At 36.8% G+C, this 25,362-nt stretch overlaps 4 protein-coding genes across 8 annotated transcripts in view; 2 read left to right on the forward strand and 2 right to left on the reverse strand.

Moving 5' to 3' along the window:
- LOC137253808 (uncharacterized) overlaps positions 1–1,817 on the forward strand; it is a 36,495-nt gene extending 34,678 nt beyond the window's left edge. For all 4 annotated transcript variants that reach the window (XM_067791304.1, XM_067791301.1, XM_067791303.1 and 1 more), the window contains 3 exons: positions 346–504; positions 569–656; positions 751–1,817. In XM_067791304.1, the coding sequence (XP_067647405.1) occupies positions 346–504; positions 569–656; positions 751–1,537 (1,034 nt within the window). In that variant the 3' untranslated portion in view covers positions 1,538–1,817. The remainder of the gene's footprint in view (positions 1–345; positions 505–568; positions 657–750) is intronic.
- A 3,444-nt stretch (positions 1,818–5,261) lies between these two features.
- On the reverse strand, positions 5,262–7,919 carry LOC137252179 (uncharacterized). The gene is made up of 4 exons (XM_067787533.1): positions 7,552–7,919; positions 5,737–5,949; positions 5,522–5,678; positions 5,262–5,454 (listed from the first exon to the last, which is right to left on the reverse strand). The coding sequence occupies exons 1-4, from the start codon at positions 7,597–7,599 to the stop codon at positions 5,321–5,323; spliced, it is 552 nt and encodes a 183-aa protein (XP_067643634.1). The 5' UTR covers positions 7,600–7,919; the 3' UTR covers positions 5,262–5,320.
- A 5,367-nt stretch (positions 7,920–13,286) lies between these two features.
- ValRS-m (Valyl-tRNA synthetase, mitochondrial) lies at positions 13,287–17,926 on the reverse strand. Its single transcript, XM_067787535.1, has 7 exons — positions 17,794–17,926; positions 17,290–17,732; positions 15,899–17,164; positions 15,391–15,840; positions 14,483–14,939; positions 14,248–14,426; positions 13,287–13,451 (listed from the first exon to the last, which is right to left on the reverse strand). Exons 1-7 carry the CDS (start codon positions 17,897–17,899, stop codon positions 13,398–13,400), a joined length of 2,955 nt encoding a protein of 984 aa, XP_067643636.1. The 5' UTR covers positions 17,900–17,926; the 3' UTR covers positions 13,287–13,397.
- A 1,215-nt stretch (positions 17,927–19,141) lies between these two features.
- The window catches only part of bol (boule homolog, RNA binding protein), a 102,330-nt gene continuing 96,109 nt past the window's right edge, over positions 19,142–25,362 (forward strand). For both annotated transcript variants that reach the window (XM_067791315.1, XM_067791316.1), the window contains exon 1: positions 19,142–19,346. The gene's annotated coding sequence lies outside the window, so the exon portion shown is untranslated. The remainder of the gene's footprint in view (positions 19,347–25,362) is intronic.

Raw genomic sequence — 25,362 nt, forward strand, 5'->3', positions numbered from 1 at the left:
TTCCTGGCATAAAGGTCCGACGCCTGTTTGTGGAGTTCACTGAGGAGTTGCTTGTGTTTTTTTTTTTTTGGTGCATACGGCTGAGTTCAGGTGCCGTATTTCCTCATAAAGCTTACGGAGATGACTCCTTAAGCCCCTAGGCGGTGTTGGCTCATCAATCAGATGTCTGTTGGGTTGCTCAGGTTTCTGGGTATTCAACAGGAACTGTTTGGTTAACATTTCATTTGGAGTTTGGTTCTTGTTGTTGTGTTAACAGGAGATTGGTAAAATTCCCTTACCGAAATCCAAAGCAGAAATAATTTTTGCATGACTATTTCGAATAATTGTTATTTTTTTAATACTTAGGGTTTCCATTTTACACAATTGGACGGTTTCCCAATGATGTCTGCACTGGTGCGAATTTATTATCAGGCACATGCGTGGTGCGTGGCGAATGTAGTGAGAATGGGGGCGTGGCAGCTGGTACATGTAGTACGATTACCACTCAAGCTGTTTGTTGTATATGTAAGTAATTATGTAAAGAGATGCGGAGAGAGTACTTCAACTTTTTCCCATATATACAAAACAGATCAAATGGGCTGCGGCTCCAGTACGAGTTACAATAATACATATTTCTACAATTCAGGCTATCCTGGTGCATACAATGGTGGTGGACGGTAAGTAATTTATACAGCAAGTATAGAAAACTCAATCATCGAAATCATATACTATAACGATGTGATCCCTTCTCTCTATCTAACCAACTTCCAGCTGCTCAATTGTTATATCACCATGCGATGCAAATATTTGTCAGTTACGCATTGATTTCCGAACACTATCTATAGCACCACCAAGTGGTGATGGTTTTTGTCAAACCGATACACTAACTGTAACGGGTGGTGCTTCGCGTGTACCCACAATTTGTGGTGAAAATAATGGACAACATGTTTACGTCGATTTCAATGGCGAATCACCAATCACAATTTCAGTAGCCACATCCGATTCGTACACATTTAATAGACAATGGCAATTACAAATAGCACAAATTGCTTGCGCTTCTGCAACACAAGCACCTTTTGGATGTCTACAATACTATATGGGTGGAAGTGGCACAGTATCGAGTTTTAATTATGATTCTGCAGCCAATTCGATGCAAAATTCAATTGGTGTTACAGGTACACGACAAATTGCCAATCAACAATATGGTATTTGTGTGCGTATGGGTGCCGGGATGTGCTCAATTACATGGTCCCAAGTAGGTTCTGATGCGTATTCGTTTACATTAACTGGTGATGTGGGCGTTATAGATCCAGCGCTATTGGGTACAGCTACAGTACAGATTCAAGATTGTACAACAGATTTTATAATTATACCGAATCCAATACAAAATGGTTTAACATTGGCTAGTGATCGTTTTTGTGGTTTAGGATTGGTGAGCACAACGAGTGCAACAAAACCATTTGTAATTTACACTGTAACAGATGCAAATGAGGATTTGGATATGTCGAATAGGGGTTTTCATTTATCATATGAACAGAATGCATGTCCTGTAATTTAGATTCAGATTTCTTTAAGTTAATAGTGTCACAAGAGAATTGCATTTTCAATAATTAAGTAGAGTTAAGTAAATATATATATTTATAAATATATATATTTATTATATATAAATTTTTAAGCATAATATAGTATAATTGTTTAAGAAAAATTCCTTTGAACTCTATGGCGCACAGTATAAAATAGGTTTTAAATTTAGTTGCAGATTTTTGGTATAATTTTCTATAAGCTATCTGTCAAAAAAGCTGTAACTAAATATAAAACCTATTTTATATTGACTATGACTGTGCACCTATACATATTCATTTAATTTCATTTCATTTATTAAAAGAAATATATATTAGTACAATAATATCATGTATGATCTTTTATAGTACAACAGACATTAAATGACAGGATAATAATAAAACATTCAAGTTTTAAATTTAACACATTAACCTAACATATTTAAGGTATATAAAATAATATATGATGGAAACCAAAACAGATTCATAACAGAATATGCTCACTACAATTCATAGAGGAAAAAAAAAGAAAAGTTTAACGTTAGCAAATATTCGCTCCCAACGCTTACGAACGCTTACGAAAAACAATTATGAAAATAAAAACGAACTTAGTATTAAAATCGGTTATATCTAAATATACAGTAAGCCATTTTCGAAAACAGAATTGCTAGTTGGGTACCAGAATACTTAAGATAATAATAATAATAATTGGCTAGAAGATATGTAGGTAAACTCAGTTTCAAATCAAGACATTCATTGACGAAAGAACGAATATATAACATTCTTAAAGTTGCTTTTACTTAAGCTATTGCGAATTGAGTTCGGGATGGAGTTCCATATGCGGATAGCATTGACAAAGAATAGCCTTGCAGAGTTCAGGTAGTTGTAGTTTGGTAAAATTATGTCACATATGCGAGCAGACTGCGAAAGAGTCAACTTGTTATATAAGTAACTGGGCACTTTATCTGCCATAATACGACAAAGGAAAATGCAGTTCCTCGCTCTAAGGTAGAGACCTCACAACCCAACCAACGAGTCCTCCATTCAGATACATGGTCAAATCTTGCTAAGACAAAAACATATCGCGTTACATGATTGAAGGCTACATCAATTTTGTGTGCAGACTTGGAATCTAGTTTGCTGTATACACATTCCGCATAACAATATTAATTATATAGCCAGCTTTCTTCTTATTTCTAGCGGGGTAAAGGCCGCCGATACTCTTAAGTTTCGTAGGGTATAGTAAACTTTACTGATGACAGAATTAACGTGATCAACACAGGACAGATTAGAATTTATGACGAAGCCCAGATTCGTCGCCTTAGAAACATATTTCAGACAGTTAACATTAATGTAAAGATTTGGTAGATCCTGAAAGTTAATATGCTTTTTTGAAATGGGAAGTACATACGATTTAGCACTGTTAAAAGCAAGGAGATTCGTAGATGCCCAATGGGATAAGGATGACAGGTCACTGTTAAACTTGGCACAAAGTTCAGAGGCTTGCCCCTGCATCGCTGACATATAGATCTGGATATCATCTGCGTAGGCATGTATCTGCGCATGCTGGCAGGAGCTGAAGATGTCATTTATAAATAGACAAAATAATAGCGGTCCCAATATAGAACCTTGGGGTACACCAGCGAGCAATGGCCTAATGTCAGATATTTCCGATCCAACCTTAACACGCTGCGCTCTACCCCCCAAGTAGCTCATCATTAATTTTACCGCAGAGTCACTAAATCCGAAGTAGGCTTTCAGCTTCATACATAGCAAACTATGGTTAACTGATTCAAATGCCTTTGAAAAATCGAGCATACACAATAATCCCTACTAGACAGCTGACAATCAGATGATTGATCATCTGTCAGGAAGTGCTGTAGGAAAGTCACATCAGGGCGCAGTACGAATATCCCATCAGGTTTGCTCTAGCAGTATGATAAACCTGATAGGTTTGGCTGTATACGTGTGACTTCAGACATGATGTAAACATTTGTCATGGCGGAGGCATCATGCCGGATGTAAACATTCGTCAGAGCGGAGGCATCATGCCGGATGTAAACAATTGTCAGAGCGGAGGCATCATGCCGGATGTAAACAATTGTCAGGGCGGAGGCATCATGCCTGATGTAAACATTAGTCAGGGCGGAACCATCAAACATGATGTAAACATTAGTCAGGGCGGATCCATCAAACCGGATGTGCAAATCAATCACAGAGGATGCATCATAATAAATAAAACATATACAGATAGATGTATATAAAAATTCGTTTATTATTCAATATATGTGCACTTTTATATAGTACTTATGATAAAAGACTATAAAAATATCTCAAAACGTCCAATTAAATATATATATCACATTATTTATTCTCACTTAGTTTTACTTATTTACTTATATATCTGATTACTTTTTTTTTTCGTTTCTTGAAATAAAGTATATTTACATTATTTTTTTATTTTTACCTATTTACGTATATATCACATTGCTTTTCTTTATGTATTCATTAAAATTTCATTTCTTTAAAAAGCTAATAATTGTTTGTCTTTTCATTCTCAGGTACTTATGATAAAAAACTATAAAAAATATATATATTGCATTATTTATTATAACTTTTACTTATTTAAATGTGTAGATCATTACTTTTTTTAAGGATTCAGTATTCATAAAAATGTAATTTCTTTAAAAAAAAACATAAATTGCATTTTTATATCAGATTGCTTTTCTTTATGTGTTCATTATTAATTAAAATTTCATTTCTTTTAAATTTTGTTCACAACATGTTTTGTCAAAAAGGCTTTTATTTATTAGTCAATTGTCCTTTTTGTCTCAGGTAGTTATGATAAAAGCTATATAAAAAATTCAATTAAATATTGGGACTAAATTAAAAAATATTTCGAAAACTTAAAAAACTTCATTTAAATATCACATTATTCTAACTTAAAAAAAGTAACTGACTAACTTAAAAATATTACGAAAACTTAAAAACTTCGTTTGTATATTACATTAGCCTAACTTAAAAACAGTAAATAATTAACTTCAATATATTCCCATATGTATTTAATTAGCGAGCTTTGCTCATATTGCTTTATACAATGGTTTTTGTAATTGATATTAGAGAAAAATTGTAAGTTTACAAACGGCGATGGTTACTAGGACATGTTTCTGAATTTCACTTCTTCATCAGCTAGCTTTTTCGGGAGCTGAGCGTTGAACTCGAGTCTCCAACATTCATATCAGTGCAAGCCTTTTTTAGCTGCTACGCCATATGAATGTTCCGTTGTTCGCTGTACAATTGGTCTCTAAGAGTTGCCTTTTTTGTTTATATTCCTTTTGATCACCATGTAGGCACATACACTCTGTATGTAGTTTATTCCTAATGGTGTGGATATGATTTTTAGGCGTGCTTTTGAAAGCTTAGTAACATTTGTTCGGATTTTTACAGTATTTGTTTTTTTAATACTTCCGCTGTTACTATTATATCAATATGATCATATGTATTTAATTAGCGAGCTTTGCTCATATTGCTTTATACAATGGTTTTGTAATTGATATTAGAGACCAATTGTACAGCGAACAACGGAACATTCATATGGCGTAGCAGCTAAAAAAGGCTTGCACTGATATGAATGTTGGAGACTCGAGTTCAACGCTCAGCTCCCGAAAAAGCTAGCTGATGAAGAAGTGAAATTCAGAAACATGTCCTAGTAACCATCGCCGTTTGTAAACTTACAATTTTTCTCTAATATCAATTAAATATATTCCGCAAACTAAAAAAATTCAAAAACATATAAAAAACCGAAAATTCAAAAGCTTTTTGCCGAATTTCCTTTGTGCCATCCTGTGGTGGCTGAGTTCAACCGCCTTTCTCATTCCTTTTTCATACGATGCATGTCCTTGGTGTATGAATACATCTAAAAACGTACCAAAAATCAATATAGGAATACAATCTATAATACATCTCTCTTTATAACATCTTACCGCGAAGAAATGTCTCGAACAAGGAAAGCTTTTGGAGACTTTTCTTTCCAGCTGCTCCCGCCCAGTTGTACTCTTCCATCAACGTGTCACTAAAAATTTCTTTAACTACTCGGGGTATGTCCTCTGAAATGCCCTTAATTTTGAATATATGAGCCTTCTAAAGTATGAAAGCGAAATTAAATTATGGTAAAAGATAACTTTTTGGGTCAAATTACCATTGCTACAGCATACTCCTCTACCTTCAATCTTTCTTCTACCCTTAGAACCTCTAATACATTCTGGAGAGGCAATGCGCTGGCAACTTCATCCATGTACTTGTCTCTGACTTCCCCAGTAATTTTGCACACAGAGCTTTCCACCTTCTTCAGCGTCACCTTGCACTCTCGCATTAAGTGCTGTTGCGCCAAAACTTCACTCTTCGGTACCGCCTGTTTAAAATGAAGGTTTATTGTTGAAGTATATATATTAACAAGAAACGAGTTGAAAATCGGTGTTACAAAATATTATATGCTCAGATGTGAGCTTTAGCAACAAAGTAGTTTGGTTGAGATATGGTCGGTACCTTTTTTCGTTATCAGCCCAATTCTCAATGTTTTTCCGGAGAGATTTTGCCCGTTCTCCATACAAAAATGGTTGAGAATGGCAAATTTTTGTATGAAGAACGGGAGAAATCTCCCCGGGAAAAGGATGGTACCCACCGAAATTTGGGCCAAAATTTTCGAGTGAGGTATCAAAAGACGCGTATTCACGTCTAGATCAAGAATCCGAAAGCGGAAGTTAACTTTTTTTATCCATTCAAAAGATATTAACGAAAAACCAAAAAAAGACCCCGGCCCCTCCGAAACCGGGGGTGGGATCCATAGTATTTTTGCGCAGAACACATTTCTGCGTTGGCGGCCTTCGGCCGCGCTTATAATAAATAACCCTGGGCTACGCCATGCCAAGTCCGGGTGTGTGGTATAACCGTGGCTACCGCCACGGTGATGCACAATTTTTTTTGTGGGTATGAACACAACAACAACCACATTAAAATCGCCAACTTCAACTGCAAATATCTCCGGACAGAGATAAAATTTTTCTTTTCCGCCTTCGGATTATTGTTCTCGAGATTAATACCTCACTCGAAAATCTTAGCCCAACTTTAGGGTGGGTACCGTAAACTGCACTACTACCAAAATATGGATCCCACCCCCGGTTTCGCAGTGCTTCGGGGCCATTTTTTGGTTTTTTGGAAATATCTTTTGACAGAAATAAAATTTTGAATTTCCGCTTTCGGATTCATGGTCCTGGGATCAAAACGCGGTCGAGTTGTAGCAGTTGTGAGCTAAAGTAAATAATTACCGCAATGGGGTGCTCTACATAGCAAATTTCTTTGTGATTACTATATCTGGTTCTGCTTTAATAGTGGTGGAAAGTGCAGCGACGTTATGTCGGGGAATGTTTCCAGTTATAACTTGTTGCAATGTGGGAATTCTTTTGCTAAACCAGAGGGCCCTTTATTCAATCCTGCGCTATTAAATTTAATTATCATGTTACACCTGGATATTATACCCGTCTTTGTATTAAAGGGTGCATCTATACTTGTAAATGTAACTTCTGGCATGATATTACATGGAGCTTTCATCTTGGCAATCATTTCTTTGCTTGGACAATGGAAAAATATAGAAACATTACATCTGGATTATCTGTTTTCTAAAAAATAAGTCTGAAATAGGTCGGTGTGCAATCCCATTCTGCGATAGGGCAGCAATCGATGTGCAAATGTATTAGGGCGGACTGAATAAATATAAAGCTTTCTCTTTTGGTATAGTGAAAATATGGTTAAGGATATTCAAAGAGATGGTCTATCAACATTTAAGCTTTTAGTTTTAAAGTTAAGTAGTGTTTATCACGATTTTTGTTTTCACCTGCAAATAACATGGGGATATTTGATTTTTAACTATATGTGGGCAAATGATTTGTGTATAAACGAAAGGTAGTACTCTAGAAGGGGGGTTTAAAACAACCAAATGAAAATTTAAAAAATTTACCTCCATTAGGTCCTGCCAGGTTGACTTCAATTTGGTTGGTTCCAACATCTTCAGCCTGATCTCCTTGTAGCAGTCCTTCAGCCTGATCGACTACCATTCCTGCTGAGGAAATGGCAGCACCTTCGGCTTCAGATGTAGCCTCATTAAAACGTCTATTCGTTGCAAACACTTTATTGAAAGAATTCGCTGAAAATAATTGAAAGTTAACTTATGTACAAATCATGTACAAGAGATTTTCTTACCATTATTTGTAGATTCCATAACTGCACTTCTTCTTGTAACTGGACTCTTCAAAAATTTTAGAATCAAAAGCTTAAGGATACGTTTTAATTATATTTTTAAGATTTATTTATTCGAAAGTGTGGAAAGTGTTACTTTATTGAAAGTTTATGAAACAAGGGTTAGGAAAAAGTGGCTTAATTGGAAAACTCATGGAATAGGTGGTGAAGAAGGGGTATAAGCAAAAATTTGCTTTCTTGAGGGATACAGAAGTACTTGTAATCAAGATCTTCTCTCTTTAAATCAACCAAATTTAAGCTTGGCTTACTTGCAACAACAATACCTAAACTATCGGAGGAGCTAACAGGTACATCGAAAAAATTTTGCGTTTTCCGAAAAACAGTACATTGCACTATTTCCAATTCTCCTGACCCTATAAGTTCTACTACCTTTATAGGGCCGACTTTTTTGCTATAACAAAAACAGTCTTTATCTTTCTTTAAATCAATATCGGAAGAGCCTAGCTTGGAAGGTTTGTGAATCGATGAACTTACATCCTGCCTTTCTTTCAACCTTAAAAAACAGCTGTTGCAATATTTGATTTGGTTTTTTTACTATCTTTTTTAAAAATTGCATAAAATTTTCAAACCTGTAAGCAGAAAAGGAATCTAAAGGACCAAGATCTTTGACATATTCTGACAAGTGTAATAAACCATGAATGTTGAAAGTAACGCTTTCCTTCCCAAACATTACACTGAACTGCGTGACGAAATGCTCTAGTGTATCTTGGGCAACATCAGCCTCAGACCTAAACGACCCTTCACTTGAAAGAAGTCGAATGCCGGTATGTAGTAGTAGGAAAAGGAAGTACAACTCACTACTAATGCAGTCTTTTAAAACAAAAATGCCTGTGTATAGCAGGAACTGTCTGAATTCCGTTGCTTTCCACCGACTAACTTCATCTAAACTTCTCGCAGTACGACAGAATTCATACGGAAAGTAATTCGAAATAAATTCAATATTTTTATTTATCTTTCGGATATTTGCATCGCTATTCAAATTTTTTAAAAACCTTTTTACGACACCTAAATCTACCAAATGCATACAGTCTAGTGGAAACTGAGAAACCATTTTAAAGCCGGCATCTTCTAAAACGGTTTTCTGTTGCCTGAATTGAGGACTGTGGTGAGGCACATGATCTCTTTTCTCAAAACTTATATCCGTCCTGGGTATACCAGACGTTGTGGGTAAATATACTTTCCCATCCCAGTCACCCCCTATATGACACCTGGGGCATCCATGTTTGGCATTAAATGACATAACACCACTAACAAACGCCCTAGCTGGGGAGTCGCAAATGAACACACGCACATCAAATCTTAACAACACTTTATTGGGACCGACAGCAATACCGTATTCTCGCAGGGATTTTGCCTCTGAAGCGAACTTAGCCATAAAATCATTAATATTTTCAGGCTTTTTAAAACCTGAGAAGCTAGCTATAACAAAAGGATCAACACTAGGAAAATGTACTAGTGCTCCAAGAATAGGTCATAAAACTCGACTTGAACTGTTAAAAAGTTTGAGGCCATCTACTCCCACATCAATTAAAACCTCTTCTTGTGCTTCCAAAAATGAAAATTGTTTAGAAACTAGTTGGTCTTGTATACCAAAGTACAAAAATTCACCATTTGGCATAGATTCTACACTGACTTTCTCGAAAGGTGTCTAAAAGAGTTTTGGCACACAACGGCACATCCTTTATCCCACCCTTCTGGAGTGCCTGAAGAAGTCCGTCTATAATATTATGAGGAACTTTAAAATCTATGGCCCAACTTCTTAGCAAGTCGTTCAGATCCGTACCTGCACCCTCTTCTACATAATAACTTTGGGCACCTAAACACTCTTCTACGCTTTCATCACTATCACTTCGAACACTATCAACTGGCAAACACTGACTTTGCAAAATCTCACTACTCAAAGGATTAGCCTCACTTTCCAAAGGATTTGCAACACTTTCCAAAGAATTAGCAACACTTTGCATTTTATCTTGAGAGGACTTCTCAAGTTCTTTAAACATTTTAACGTTATCGTCAAAGAGCTTTTTCTCTTTCGATAAGCAATTAGCAAAATGCCTTCTTTTCATATTTTTTTTTTTATTATATTAACCTTTATTTTATTTATTAATTAATTTAAAAATCCCGTCGCGCTCTGAAATTTTTAAGTCTTTTGCGTTTTAGAAAATAATAGCTTTGTTCTGATATTCTCCAAATATCGTCCTCGTGTTCCCAAAACTGACCGAAAATAATGCAAGGGAACACAAATTGAGTTATTTATGGACAGGTACGCACAGTTTCGGGCAAACATGAAAAAAATTAACAACACCAAGTTTGTATGTATTAGTAATCGCAATACTTTTGTGTGAATGTGTTGGTGAACACATCAGCGTTCTGCTCACGCGTCTTGTAGGGATATGTCATCCAGAATTTTTATAATAGCTGTGGCGCAGCTGTGCTTAGATCTAAACCCCAACTGCATCGGTGAAAGCAATTTGTATACAGTTATATGCGAGTGGATTTGTTCAGATAACAGGGACTCAAGGGTCTTCGATAGAGCGGGAAGGATGCTTATGGGACGAAAATCAGACGGACTTCTAGCACTTCTATTTTTAGCTACCGGAAGAATGATTGCAAGTTCCATGCATCAGGGAAGCACGAAATTGTAATACAATGGTTGATGATATGTGTTAGGGTTGGCAAAAATATGAGGAAGAATTATTTTTAGAAATTTTAGCGGGATTCCATCAGCACCAATCGCGTTTGAGCGGATCTTACAAACACATCTTGCAACATCAATCTCCGAGACGGCACAAAATTCAAATTGCTGAACCGATGCAAGTGGATAGGGTATGTGCTGGGAAATGTTGGCGCTGGGTGAGGAAGTACGATTTACAAATACATAATTGAGCTCATCAGGGTTAAGGGAACAATTTGAATTATCTTTAGCATGCACACGAAGGTTTCTTAAATTACGCCAGAGGACATTATTTGGCAGCTCGGAATTTAACATTTTACCAAAATATTTCGAACATTCTTATAGGTATGCCAGTTCAAATCTATCCGATTCTTTTTCCACACTGCATAGGCCTTGTTGCGTTTTTTAATCATAGTACGAACAATTGTGTTGAACCATGGGCACGAGGACGATTTTCTTTGAAAACAACGCATTGGTACATGGGCATAGTAAAGAGTGAGTACCGTTTCATTTAAAAATTTGAGTTTATCGTTCACATTAGATAAACTCCAGCAATCGGCCCAGTAAACACGAGATATGTCAGCAGTCAAGCTGTTAAGGTTAAGCGAGCGATAGTCAGGGAAGCCATATGTAACAGGAAATGAATTATGCTGGCCAAAGTCAAAATCAAACGAACAAAAAATTAAATCAAAAAATTAAATTTGGTCAAATTTTAAAACGGAGGACGGATCGGTGACAAAGAAATAATCAAGCAGACTAGGACAACAGTTATTCGCGAACCTTGTTGGTACTGATGAGTTAACTAAAGAAAGACCAACACCAGACACATTGTCCAACAGACGGGAACTATACATGTCACGACATAACATATTAACATTAAAGTCACGACACACAACGATATTATCAAAGTCAACTGTGAAAGCAGATAGCATGCTACAAAAATCACTTACACTAGAACACCTATTAGGATTATACACGCATGACACAAGGATTTTTGACGCAGAACTATACACTTCAATAAGTACAAACTCAGTTGTACTCTCAACAGAATGGGAAACTATGCGAGTCTTCAGATGAGATTTGCAGTACACCGCCACTCCTCAACACTTTCTATTAAGTCTATCATTTCGATATAATTTATAGCCCTCTATTTCAAAGTGTGCGTTTCTTAAGTCATGTCTAAACCAGGTCTCAGATACGCAAATAACATTCACAGACGAGCGCTCAAAGGTTCTCCTAACCAGATCCATTTTCTCATAGTTAAGACTTCGTGCATTAAAATGTACAACATTAAATCCTTTTTGTCTACTGCACATGATATTTAAAAGTGCAAGACTATTTTCACCAATGCTTTTCATTCCACTGTTTAGAATCATTTATATAGCGTAAGTTAAAAGTAACCCCAAGATAATTACAAATAAACCGAAGTAAAGATACCACACAGTGACTGAGTTTAACTACACTTACAATATATATATATACAAAACAGAAACGACAACATACCATTACTATATTAAATACAACTCTAGCGAAACTGCTGCAAATCATCAACACTCCTTATTTTTAGTGGTGGGCTGTTTGTTGACCTGTCCGCTCTTACATGTACCATACCTCTCATAGTAAATACCGATACTAGGCTTCCTTTACGTCGCAGCTTAATGGCCTCTTGCAGTAAAAGTCTATTCTCCCTAGTGAGGCTCTCGTATATATGAAAGAACTCCTCAATGCCGATTGGACGCAAAGGAGTCACAGATTTGATTTTCTTGCGATGTTCTCTAAAGGCTCGCAGGGTACGATTGCGGTCAAGAGGAGAGTGAAATTTTATTATGACTGCACTGTTCAGTGTAGTACTTGACGCCTTAGTGCGGAAAATATCCCTGATCTGCGGAGCCATAAACTCAATTGAGAGGCAGACCTGGTTGAAAATACTTTTTAAGTTTTCACCCTCACCGAACGGAATTCCGAAAACAACGGCATCCGCCGCAATATCAGGCGCAGCACTCCTCTCTAATACATCCTCCAAATGACCTTTCATTAACGCAAGATCCTCCTCTGTTTTCTGCGCATTAGCTTCCAATACAGCAATCCGGGCAGACGAGTCAGCGACCGTAGCAGCAAGCGAAGTTATATCCGCCTCAATACGTTTGGTAAGCTTACTCTCCACCTTAGCAAGCTGGTCCGAAACACTTTTAATTAGTGGCCACAACTGCTCAGTGTGCTGTTGAACTTTCTCTTCCAACTCCTTCAATTTGCCGAATACAGCAGCAAGAGTAACACCTTCTTCAAACTTAGCCGCTTTCGGAGTAGGAGAGCCCTGCTTTCTTATCCGGCGCTTTACGGAGGGAGGAGCAGTAGACGCCATTCTGGATTATGGATTATAGCGTACTCAGAAATTTATTCTATTTATACTTGCGAGTACTTTGTGAGATATTAAGTACACCTGGTCACCGTAATTTAAATCAGCTGCAGAAAGATGGTTCACACACAGGTGGCGCCCTGATACATTGGTCAACATATTTGCAAACTTTTTCGCGCTAAATGTTGTTATTGCAAAAAATATAATTTAGCACCTTTCTATATTTGCAGCAAATCCAAAAGGAGAGTGCGAATTGATGAAACTGCACGATTTTATACAAAAGTCTTTCTTTAAAAATGTATATTGAACACTTCTACTAAGTGTAATCCACTTTAAAACAATGAAATTATTTATTAAAGTTCGTAAGCAAAAAACTTTTGAATCAAGTAGCCAGAGTTGCCGAGGCAACAAAAACAGAATTTAGCTTAAGAAACCGTTAATCGCTTATATATATATATATTTTTTTTATTTGTTTTATTTGTATTTTCGTTGTTGTAAAAATTTTTTATTTCATAATTCAACTGGTATTAAAATTTTTGATATTAGCAATTTCCAGTTCTAGTTGTTGAATCTGCAAAGGAAAAAAATTTGCAATTAAAACTAGTGAAAAAATAGTTGCAAATGACCGCAAGTAAATTTGAAACTCATGTTTAGAGGGGCTCTGAAAATGTATTCATATTTTTGTATACTTCTAGGTACAGCCGAAATCATGTTATCGATGATAATCCTTTGTCGGATATAGATCCGGTACGTTCCGATAACAAAAACCATTAAGATTCTATCACGACCATATCGGAAACGTTTTAATATGACCACGTTCAACCTGCTAGATTATCCCGACACACGAAGAACTTGGGGTCGCCAGGGGCTCGTCTGGTAAATATGTGTATGATACATTCATATTTATAACAGGAATACCCTCACAGGTTGACAATTGGGTTGTGGAAGCTGTCAATTGCGCTTATCAACCCCTGCATATGAGCTCTTGTGCTCGTGTTCATCTTAACGGAGAAGAGCTGTAGTCATTTATGTGTCTACAATGGTATGCTTCATATCCTTATTAATATCGTACTCTTTAGTGATATGTTTTATGCCCTGTTTTTGTGATCTCATCTTCTTGATCCCTAATTGGGATGTCAAATTTAAAAAACTTTGAGTGGAACTGTAGATCATTAATTTTAACTAAGATAATAATAAAAACTAAATTAAATATTTGGAAGATGGCTCTCATTAAAATAGGCCATGGATTCTGAAAACTCGTTTTTGAATGTTCGAAATAGATTACTCCAGCAATAGGTATATTATTCCACTTCTCATATTAAAGGATATCGACATCTTTAAAGCAAATTTACGAAATGCATCCATACCTTCTGATTATGTCGTTGCTGCACCTGTTCACTAGCCGACCGCCGAAATCCCTCATCATTTAAACGCGTGCGATAACGTTCCACCTCAGCTTGCAAACGTTCCAATTTCTTTTGGTTGACATCAGACACTGCAGGAAGTTCCTGTCCCTTTTTCTCATAAATTTCATTCACTTGCAAGCCTATTATAAATGGAGAATAAATAAATTATTAAAATATAACTATAAAAATCAATTACCAAAAGAACAATAATGGCCCGCTGTTGAAAAGTATTGAAAGTGCTGCCTGCGCTCTTTCAATTCAACTGGCGTTAGCAGCTCCACAAACACATTTTTAGTTAAGGTTAGTGCACGCATTTCCTTCAAATGCGTTTCTAGTTCACCAAAAGCTTTACAATCTTGCACAAACAAATAAACCAATGGTTCATGTTTTTTCGATATCTTATTTTGGCTTTTTACTTGTCTCACAGCCTGGCATATGGATAGTATCACATCAATCTCCGCTTCGATATGGACATCAAAATGCTTATTCAGCTGCAAGTGAATATTGTGTGGCAAATATTGCAGTAGCTCCTCAGCAATATAGGGCGTAAATATAGACATAGCTTGAATGCCCCAACTTAAGCACGTAGCTAACGTTGCACAGTTGATATAACCACTGGCAGTGCCCCCGTTGATGGCTGGTTTAGTTGTTTCCTGTGTAAAAAGTAAGAAATGATGAAACCGGTGTTTCAGTGAACACCACTTGGACTCCAAGATTAGTTGGCACTATCGAAAACTGTCACCAGAGAAGGTTGAGAAATCTGGTGCGCTTAAAAGTATGCAAAATTTATTAAAAAATCTGGATTAAGATCAAATGGCAGGCGTTCTTAGAATACACACACATCAAGCTTAATTGATACTATTTCAACTTTTAAAAAATTTAAGAATGTTATATTTTATATTATAGCATCCCTTCACGCTCCCACTTCGTTGTTAGACCACCATTGCCAGAATAAATCCACAGATTCTGAAAAGATGATTGCTATGTAGCAATACTAAATATTGCATACCTTTGGGCGTTAGAGTTTTGCGGCGATTTCGTAGTTTGCCTAATTTTATTTTAAAATTTGAATTAAGATGATAAAATAATATTTTTATTACCTACCAAATAAACATCGCACAAATTGTTATAGAAAAACTGTTTAAAGATTGCCGTGGCCATATGAAACTCATGCTGGTCAATGCTTTGTGCCACTGTTGTTAGAGAGTCTGCCAAACGACTGAGTATCCAACGATCCCACTTGCCCAGTGGACAATTTTCCAATGTCTCAATTTCTGACAAATTTAAATTTAACTTTTCAGCGGCACTACAAGTATAACGTGTGGCTTGCCAAATTTTGTTTAGGAACAATTTGTTGGTATAGCATTCAGCTATATCGAAATTTACAAAATGAGTTTTCACATTATGACTACAGAGAGTGAACCGCAGCGCATCTGTGCCGCATTTTTGTATACCATTGGGAAACATTTTTTTCAAGCCTTTCAATGATTTTTTCAGCTCATTTTTGTCAAGCACGCCGGCATCGAACGAGTGCTGAAGATCAGTTTCTAAGGACTATGAATAAAATTTTGTTTATATTTAAATTGGGTAGTAAAGGATATTGATCAATTACCGCTAAAGTTGCGCCTTTTACCACCTGCTGGGGCGTTACAACATTGCCCAGACTTTTGGACATTTTACGTCCATGCGCATCACAAATAATACCATTTAGTAGTACCTTCTTAAATGGCACCTCGCCCACTAGTTTCAAGCCCATCATTACCATGCGTGCCACCCAAAAGAAGAGTATATCATGTCCAGTTGCCATTAAATCTAATGGGTAGCGACTCCGATATCCACTTGAGGGCCAATTGAATACGGATAATGGCAGCAGCGCCGATGAGAACCATGTATCCAATACATCTGGATCTTGTACAACACTACGCACATCTGCTTGAAATTTCGTTTTTGCCTTTTTTGTAGCTTCATTTTCGGATAGCGCCGCTATCCAGCACTCATTACCATGAACATCAGTAGCTAAATATGCAGGTATCTGATGTCCCCACCATAACTGACGTGAAATACACCAATCTCTACATTCCTCAAGCCACCGATACCAATCACATTCGAAATTCTCCGGATGTATTTGTAAACGTCCACTGCGCACCTCAGAAATAGCAGCTTCGGCCAAAGGTTTGCAATGTAAGAACCATTGTGGCCGTAACATATATTCAACAATATCTTTGGTACGTGAACAAATGGGCAGCGCCATTGAATGGTCTTTCACTAAATCGAGCAATTGTAAATTTGAGAGTGCATCCAACATACGTTCACGGGCTTCGAACCTGGGTAAACCCTTAAATTCCTCAAATTGTTCAACAATTGTGCCTTGCTCAGTAAAAACTTGTATTGGTTCTAATAAATGTTGTTCGGCAATTTCAAAATCAGCATTATCATGAGCTGGCGTTATTTTAACTGCACCACTGCCAAAGTTTTGGTCTACAGCTACATCGTAAATTAAGGGTATTAAGTCATTACGAAAGGGATGACTCAGGAATACTCGCTCTTGATTACGATACTTAATATAGCGGGGATCCAGTGGATGCACAGCCACAGCTACATCGCCAAGCAACGTTTCCGGACGGGTTGTTGATACTATTATCTCTTCATCTGAACCGTATAAACGATATTTGATATCGTAAATTTTTCCAAATTCTACCCCTCTCTTATAACCGGGCACAGACAATGTGGTTGGTCCTTTTAGCTCTAGTGTATCTACTTCAATATCCGAAATAGCCGATTCTAGCGCGCATGACCAATTTACCAGTGATTTTCTTCGCTTTATTAGATCTTCTTCGAATAAGCGTATAAAGGCGGTGTTGACCGACCGCGATTGTGTCTGTAAAGTAAAAGCAAATAATTTAGCAGCGTAGCAGTATTTTTGAATTCGGAATGCTTCCAAAGCAGGTTTGAATTTTTTTAAAGACTTCGCCCCTAAATAATTGCGCTCTAACGCATACATACCTCATCCATAGTAAAATACTCTTTGTCCCAATCAAGTATGCATCCCAGCTTATGCAAATCCTGAATAATGCTATCGCCTTTTATTCTCTTCCATTTCCATATTTCTAACATAAACGGCAAGCGTCCAAGTTGATGTCGTGTAAGTCCACGTTCTTTTAACAGTTTTTTTTCAACAATTACTTGCGTTGCAATCCCCGCATGGTCTGTTCCTGGTATCCATTCGATTTCATAGCCCATTTGTCGTTGATGCCGGCATATAACATCTTGAATGGTGGCATTTAAAGCATGACCTAAATGCAGGTTTCCCGTAACGTTTGGTGGTGGCAAAATCATACGAAAGGCCCCATGATTACCACCGCTGCAAGGCTTTTCCGATTTACGACTCACGTTTTTATCTCTTTCAACCGCTTGTGGATCATAGCCGACTGCAAGTGATGAAATCGCTAAAACAAAAATGAGTGTTGACTATCATTCAATTTTGAATTAAAATATGTTTGACACTACCCGCAATTGTCTGCTTCCGACGCAGTAATATGTTGTTTTCATATTTTCTGCCCAATAAATGCAATCCTTTAGCTGTAACACGAGACATTTTTATATTTGATTGCATCTTCGTTGCATTTATGAAAGAAAAACAAATTTATTACAAATAAATTGGAAATGTTATATGAAATCAGCTGACAAACAGGGTGTAACAATTAATTGTATTCTAAAGGCTTAGCCAAAATGCCAAAATGTAGGTTTTAATATAGATTCGTTCAACGCAATCTTATGAATTCCAGTAACATCGCCACAATCAACCAAAATGTTGCAATTGTAAATATAAAGGAACTACAGACTTAGCAATTGAAGTTTATTTCGCATTGCCCATTCGCAAAAAAACGAGTTGAATGTTGTGCCGACACTGAGATTCGAACCCACACACTTTGAGATTTTCCATAGATAAATGGGAGTGGCGCCTCATCAAGCTTAGCCACAACAAGACATTACGTTGAGTTGCCAAAATGCAGTGTTATATGATTTGTGTAATGTATAAGTAAATAGTTTTTTTTTTGGTGAATTTTGTGGATGTGGTGAAATTTTTTATTGACTTTCATTTACTGAATAGTGAAGTCATTTCAAGTCACACAAATTGTCTAACGTAAAATCTCAAATTTAGAGACTTGAGATGAGACTGAATTACATAATCCAGCCGTAAGACTTGCCAAATAGAACGGAGGGCGCACTGTAGAGTTGCGATATCGCGCAGAAACAGGCTGGTGTTCTACTAGAAAATAAAGATTTGGAGTTCACCGTTCACCCTGCCATTTGTCATTCTGTCCGCACCAGGCTTGCTTGTCATTTTCATTTCTTGATTGCTTTGTTCATCGCACGCTACCGAAAGAAAACAAGTGGGTTTCTAATTGTTCAGTTGGTCGTGATTTTGTGCAATTGTGGATAATAAATTTTACAAAGCGAATAATCAAATTTAAAATCAAAATATTAGGTGATAGTTCAAATGTAAATTTGTGTCCAAAAGAGTGGAAGATTTTTCTAGCGGTGTGTCTTGGCCTCCTTATCCTTAACGCTTAGACGGAAATAAACAAGTTTATTTCTATCACATAATATTTATGAAAAACAACATAATGATTCCAGACCACTTCTAGACCGGGGTTGTGATCCATAATATTTATTCATAGAACACCTCTCTTTATTGGGTGATCCTCCGCGCAGCAAAAGAGAAAAGGATTTTCACCACTGTCAATCTTGCCATCACATAATTTTTCATACTCTGGTAACAACCATTTATCGTCAAATAATTCCCGCTGATGGCATCATTGCGCGTTATCAAATGTCTATACAACAAAGAAAGTGCAAAAAAGAAAAAGCAGAAAAAGGAAAAAAGCTAGCAATCACCAATCAAACCTGCTCCAATTATAAATAATTGTGATTTTTTAAAGAAAATTTTGAAAATCTAAGGATTTATTGAAGAATTTTTCTTGTCAACCGCACAATTTAATAGTTTTTCTAGCGACAACAAGCGAAATAAATAAAAGCCCTACCTACAGAATTGGAAGGTATGTAAGTGCATAATACACATAATCACATGCTTTATATTTAATTTATTATACTGATTATATGACGCTAAACAATTGTTTAAATAAAAAATGTGAATGAAAATAAGTGTAAAAGATGTAAAACTACAATGGGGGATGAAAATTTTACATGGTATAAAAGTGCTAGCTGTCACGAAGAAAATGTTATCCGAGAAAACCAGTAATCGAATCGAATCCCGAATTGGGTCACTGTGTCAATCTACTGGCGTAAGTCGGCTGTTGTTTTTGCTAATGTTCTTCTTTGCTACGATTCTCTTACCAACTTCTGCTTGCTATAAAAGTATTGCTAGATGAGCGAGTTGGAACATTTGTGTAAAGAAATTTTCGTGGATTCTACTTATACTTCCGGGAGATGATGCTTGCATTTATACAGAAATTAGAAGATTTTACAATATACATATATTAGGACAGTTAAAAAAATTATAAATTTCATATTCAATGAAAACTATTTACAAAGAAATATAAGGCCTGGTGATGTTAGCTTAACCCATTAGATCTATCGGCGTTATAACGATTTAAGAACTTTTCGGACGTATCCGATATTTTTGGTGGTATAGGGGCGGATCCAGCACGATTTGGGAGAGGCGCGATTTAAGTCAACTGTTTAAGTAAGATAAAGTGACCTTAAAATTTTTCATACAAACACATATACATATCTGCACTCATATACAAAAGCCATATCACTCAGATTTTTCCGGTTTTTACTAAGTTTTGCTTCGACCTTCATTATTTTCTATATTTTTATAAAAATATGTATTATTATATAACACCAGCAATCCAAATATACACTTAAGACTTTTTAGAAATTTCGGGAAAATTCCGCAAATTTTCATGCAAATTTTTAGCTTTCAGTAAGAATTTTTAGAATTTTTCTCAGAAAATTATCATTATTAATTTTTTGAAAAAAAATTCGTTTAGTGTTTTCGTTCTAATAACTTGGTGAATTGGGTGATGCAAAGTCCGTGTTAAGCTGACATCGAAGACGCCTGTGTTTTTAAATAACTTTTGAACAGTTAGAAAGATTTAAATTTTGCAATTAGTTTCTTATAACTGGGCAGTGATGCGCATCCGTTGATACCACTTTCGACCATATCCGACCGATTTTCGACATGAACAATAAATGGCCTAAGCAGTCTTAAACGAGTAGAAAATATAGTAACGCGCCGGACGCCGCCGCCGCGCCGACATTTTTGACATTCGGCGGCGGCTTGCGAAAAACGACCAAAATCGGCGGCGGCGGCGGCGTATATCTCTAATGTGAAGAGCTTTATTTTAGACTAGACAAAAAGTTAATGCTAGATTTACACATAAATGAAAACCCAAACATTAGCCCGCAAAATTGAGGGCCTCATTCTCTATTACGAAACGTACTTTCGGTTCTCATCGCTAATGTATTTACACTATTTTAAACGATGGTAACGTATCATTTGACAATTGCTTCCACCTTCCTGTAAGAAGAAGAAGTAAGAAACGTAAAGGCTGAACGAAAATGATAAGATAATACCATTGCTAGACGGAATCGTTTGAAGGTGAATCGTTTGTCTGAGCTATCGTTCGCAATACAGAATGAAGCCCTGAAAGATTTCACTTGACCATATCTAAAATTCAAGGTCATTTCATCTTGCCATCTCCTGTGAACGATATGCAGGTTTTTGATATTTTGGGAAGGTGTGAAGTAAATGTATTGACCCGAAACTAGCATGGATTTAAACCTAGACATTTACCAACATAATCACCGAAAAAAGGCAGTTTAAACCTCGACTGACTGAAATTCCATACAAAATACTCTCCTACCCTTTATAAATTCTAAACATTACCATTAAGCTTGTACTGTTGTCCAGTATGTACAATAGTTAAACCCAACGTTATTGTTGTTGTATTAACGATAAAGACAATCCGCGAATCGTTTCCTACGCCGATGACTGCACAATAATGGCCACAAGTCCAGGCCCACAGACCTGATCTCTCCAGTTTCATGACCTCTCGAAACCTGACATTATCACCGACTAAATCATCGGCGATCTTATTTACGACATGAACGTCCCAAATGTCTACCATTTTGAACATCCACGTCAATGGCACTACGCTACCCACTGTCTTACACCCCAAAATCTCGGGTGTGACGTTTGATCAGGATCTACAGTTTGGTGAGCATGCAGACGCAATTGTACCGAAATTCCAGAGCAGTAATAAACTCCTCAAATCTCTTGCTGGCAGTACTTGGGGGAAAAGATAAAGAGACGCTCATTACCACTTACAAAGCAATTGGCCAGCCGATTGCATGCTACGCGTCCCCGATATGGTCGCCAAGCCTAAAGACTAATCACTGGAAAAAGCTACATGCCTGCCAAAATTCTGCCCTCAGAACCGCCACGGGTTGTCTTCTTATGTCCCCAGAACACCATCTACATAATGAGGGAGAATACTTCCCATTAGGGAGGGAAATGAAATGCTAACCAAACAGTTCCTGTTGAATACCCAGAAACCTGAGCATCCCAACAGACATCTGATTGATGAGCCAACACCTCCCAGGGGCTTAAGGAGTCATCTCCGTAAGTATTATGAGGAAATACGGCACCTGAGAACACAGCCGTATGAAGCCAAAAACACAAGCAGGTCCTCAGTGAGCTCCACAAACAGGCGTCGGACCTCTATACCAGGAATTGCCCGGTGAATCCTGTACTCAAAGAACAGTACCCCAAACTTGCAGAAGAGGAACGCACACTCCCTAGGGAAACGCGAGTCACTCTAGCTCAGCTTCGATCTGGATAAACTCTTACCTATCCAGAATCAACCCTGGCATACAAAACATATGACCTGCTTGTAACATGTCCCCACATAACACCAACCATCTCTTCAACTGTATTGTGGAACCAACGCATCTAACACCCCTCTCATCATGGTGCATCCCTGTGGAAACTGCAAGTTTCCTTGGACTCCCGTTAGAGGATATTTATTACAATTTGTGATCGGTCGCATCTATTGGATGGGGCGAAGCACTGCTACAACAGCAACAACAATAATCCGCGAAGGGAGTGTTATCGATGTTGATTGTCCTTTGCCGGATATAGATCCTGAACGTTCCGGTAACAAAGCAATATTAAGGTACTAGCCTGACCATTTCGGTAACGATTTACGTGACCACATTAAATCTTCTAGGCCATACCGCCCTCCCCACGCCCTAATTCCATTTGGAAATTGGGGTCGCCAGAACCTCGCCTGCTAAATATGCTTCGTTCATATTTGTAACAGGATCCCCCTCGCGTAGGAGGGGTTGACAATTGGGTCGCGGAAGCTTTGAAGCTATAAAGCTTGTATTGCGCTTATCAACCCCTTGAATCCCAGTTAATAAACCCAATGTAAGGTACAAACGCTCCAGAACTCTATTTGAGATTAAGGGACAGTAGTTATTAAAAAAAAATCATCGAAAAAAAAACCTAATATTTTCCTTTTGCTGTGATAAATATGCTATTGTAGAAAAAGTTCGATTGGCGGTTTTCTCAACCAAACTTTTTGTTAAGCTATCCGCAAACGAGTGTTCCTTTTGTTCCCTGTCAAATAATTTTTTTTACCACGCTTATATATAAACATTTTAACTTTAACCATCTAGGAGAATATACTCGTGGTAAGGCATGTCTGTCACAGTATAGAATAAGTAGTGCATTAATGCTTAATTGTTAAATTTTTCCACTCACCACTGTCATTTAGTGTATAAATGTGTTCTTTGAAACACCCTCGGTGCAGATTTACATATTTCTGCAAAAATACTGCAGCTACCTCCGCCTGAAAAAAGCTTGGAAATTGTGCCAGTAATGCACCTGTTGCTCTGGGGCTGAAGATTTCTGCTGCAGTCCTATCTTAAGCCGTCCGTATACCTAGTGCTTTTTTGTCTACAAGTTCAACTTTAAATCTCTTTTCAAAAATCGATTATCTCTTATTTTGGACTAAAATTTCTTTTTGATCCTTTACGTATTTTTGAAACCGGTAAATTATTTTCGAGTCACTTTCGTTAGCAGTTTTTTGTTTTGTTTTTGGAACTTGCTATCACTTTTAGAGCCGGTTAATTTTTTGGATGTTGTTTTTGGTGTGAAACTGGCTCTTTTTTTGAGCCGCCTACTTTTTTATATAAATTGTAATTTGTTTTCGAAACCTTTTTTAAGAAGTTTAAAAAAGGGATACATTATTCGTCATCAGAATGTTGTGTAGAACCCTAAGACCTAGTTCTACCTTGGGTAAATTTTTGATGGAATTTTCGACTAAAAAAACAACTTTTCTAAATCAGATCGCAGGGGTATGGTTGATTCTAAACATAATTTTCGAAGCATACATAACTTGAAACAAAAGGAACTTCCGGAAAAATGTATCTTCTACAAGAAGTGGAAGTTGAGTTATTTGCAATTTTTAAATATTTATATATTTATTATTGTCTACTTCTGAATTACTCCTTGCTCGATGAGTTAAGTTTTCTAAGTATGTATGTATGCATCGGTGTATTTTTGCAATTAAACAAATGCATAACATAGTCAACGCTTGTTGGTGTAATAAAGCATATAGTGAATATTGGTTTGTCGAGAGATGAAGTTGGCGGTGGAGAATCGAACCGAACTTCCGAATCAAACGACGACAGACAGTCAAGCAGACACGCAAACTGTCCTGTCTGTTTTTGGTTTCATTGGGTTGGTAGTTTACTGGATTACCGTGCTAATTTGTAACATAGAGAGAAACAGAGAGTCAGAACCAAAAGCAATCGGCGAAGACTTTCAGATAACTCTATAGAAAAAAACAAAGAGAGAATTATAAGAGACATTTTTTTATATTTTTAACGGAGCTCTTCAATCCTCTGGCTAAAATTCGATTGTTGATTCCACCGATTTTCTATACATACATACATATCGACACATACATATATGTTCATTGCATGTACATGCTGGGTATGGACATACTTACCTCAGCACGGTTAAATGTGTATTAAGCTTTTTTAAAGATGATAGGAACAACTTTAGAAGGTTTTAGCAGATATGCTCCGGAATATATACTTATATGTGTGTACTTATGTAAAAATGAGCGAAAGCGAAATTGGTTCACGTGCATCTTTTTATACTTTTTACTGAGTAGCCAAAATGGAAGAGAACGAAATTTGATATGCACTTAGATTTTTACATAAGTGTGCACATATGTATGTATACCTTTTCGTTTGCCGGATTTTTTGTAGTGATAAGCAGAGGAAAAATCTAAAATTATACAACTTGATTTATCCTTGCAGCACGAGATGTGTGCAAAATAGATTATGTATTCAAAATTTTCTATAGAATGGGAAAGTGATCCCATGATACAAATACAAATGTGGCAAGAAGCTATGGGTTTTCCTGCCTTTTATATTCGTATATGAGTGTAGCTAGCAGGAAGTATAATGAAGGTCTTCCAATCGTTATCAACGTTTTTTTCGATGGTACTGTTTTTCCATTCGGCACAAAAAATACAACTTTAAAAAATTCATAATTTGAATTAGTAAATGTGGAGAACTTTTCTAATGGTTATAGTTTCGGAATAATTAGAAGTTTTTAAATAAGCATTTTCAAAGTCGCACGATTGCTAATGTCGACAACTTTTCCAGCGGCTATAACTTCGAAATTTTAAATATGTATGTCGAAGTTAAACCAACGGAAAAAATGTTCATAACTTGTACAACGGTTTCAACTTCGAAAAATTCAAGGTTTGAAATATGTGTTTTTTAAAACACACAATGCTTATTATCTCGATAACTTTTCCAATGGTAATAGAAAGTCTCACAAATAATATGACCTGAATCGGAAACAGTGTGCAAACAAAAGCAACTTTTAGACTTCAAAATTTACAAGATCACAAAATCAAACGAAACGTGGTTGTTCTCAAACCGCATGCAACGTTGCTGTGTGAGAAAATGTGAACTGTTGTGTGCGGAGAGATTTTCGGAAACGTTTGGGAACCGCCATTGTTA

Source organism: Eurosta solidaginis, chromosome 5 (assembly GCF_040869045.1).
Source record: "Eurosta solidaginis isolate ZX-2024a chromosome 5, ASM4086904v1, whole genome shotgun sequence".
Lineage (NCBI taxonomy): Eukaryota > Metazoa > Arthropoda > Insecta > Diptera > Tephritidae > Eurosta > Eurosta solidaginis.

Bases quoted from the DNA above. Each gene is read 5' to 3' on its own strand.
- LOC137252179 (XM_067787533.1), bottom strand. From the start codon at position 7,599: ATGTTGGAACCAACCAAATTGAAGTCAACCTGGCAGGACCTAATGGAG. The intron at 5,950-7,551 runs GTAAATTTTTTA...CATTTTAAACAG, and splicing joins CCTGGCAGGACCTAATGGAG to GCGGTACCGAAGAGTGAAGT. The intron at 5,679-5,736 runs GTAATTTGACCC...TTCATACTTTAG, and splicing joins AGGAGTATGCTGTAGCAATG to AAGGCTCATATATTCAAAAT.
- ValRS-m (XM_067787535.1), bottom strand. From the start codon at position 17,899: ATGCAATCAAATATAAAAATGTCTCGTGTTACAGCTAAAGGATTGCAT. The intron at 17,733-17,793 runs GTAGTGTCAAAC...TTTTTGTTTTAG, and splicing joins TCGGAAGCAGACAATTGCGG to CGATTTCATCACTTGCAGTC. The intron at 13,452-14,247 runs GTATGGATGCAT...TTTCCTTTGCAG, and splicing joins AGCAACGACATAATCAGAAG to ATTCAACAACTAGAACTGGA.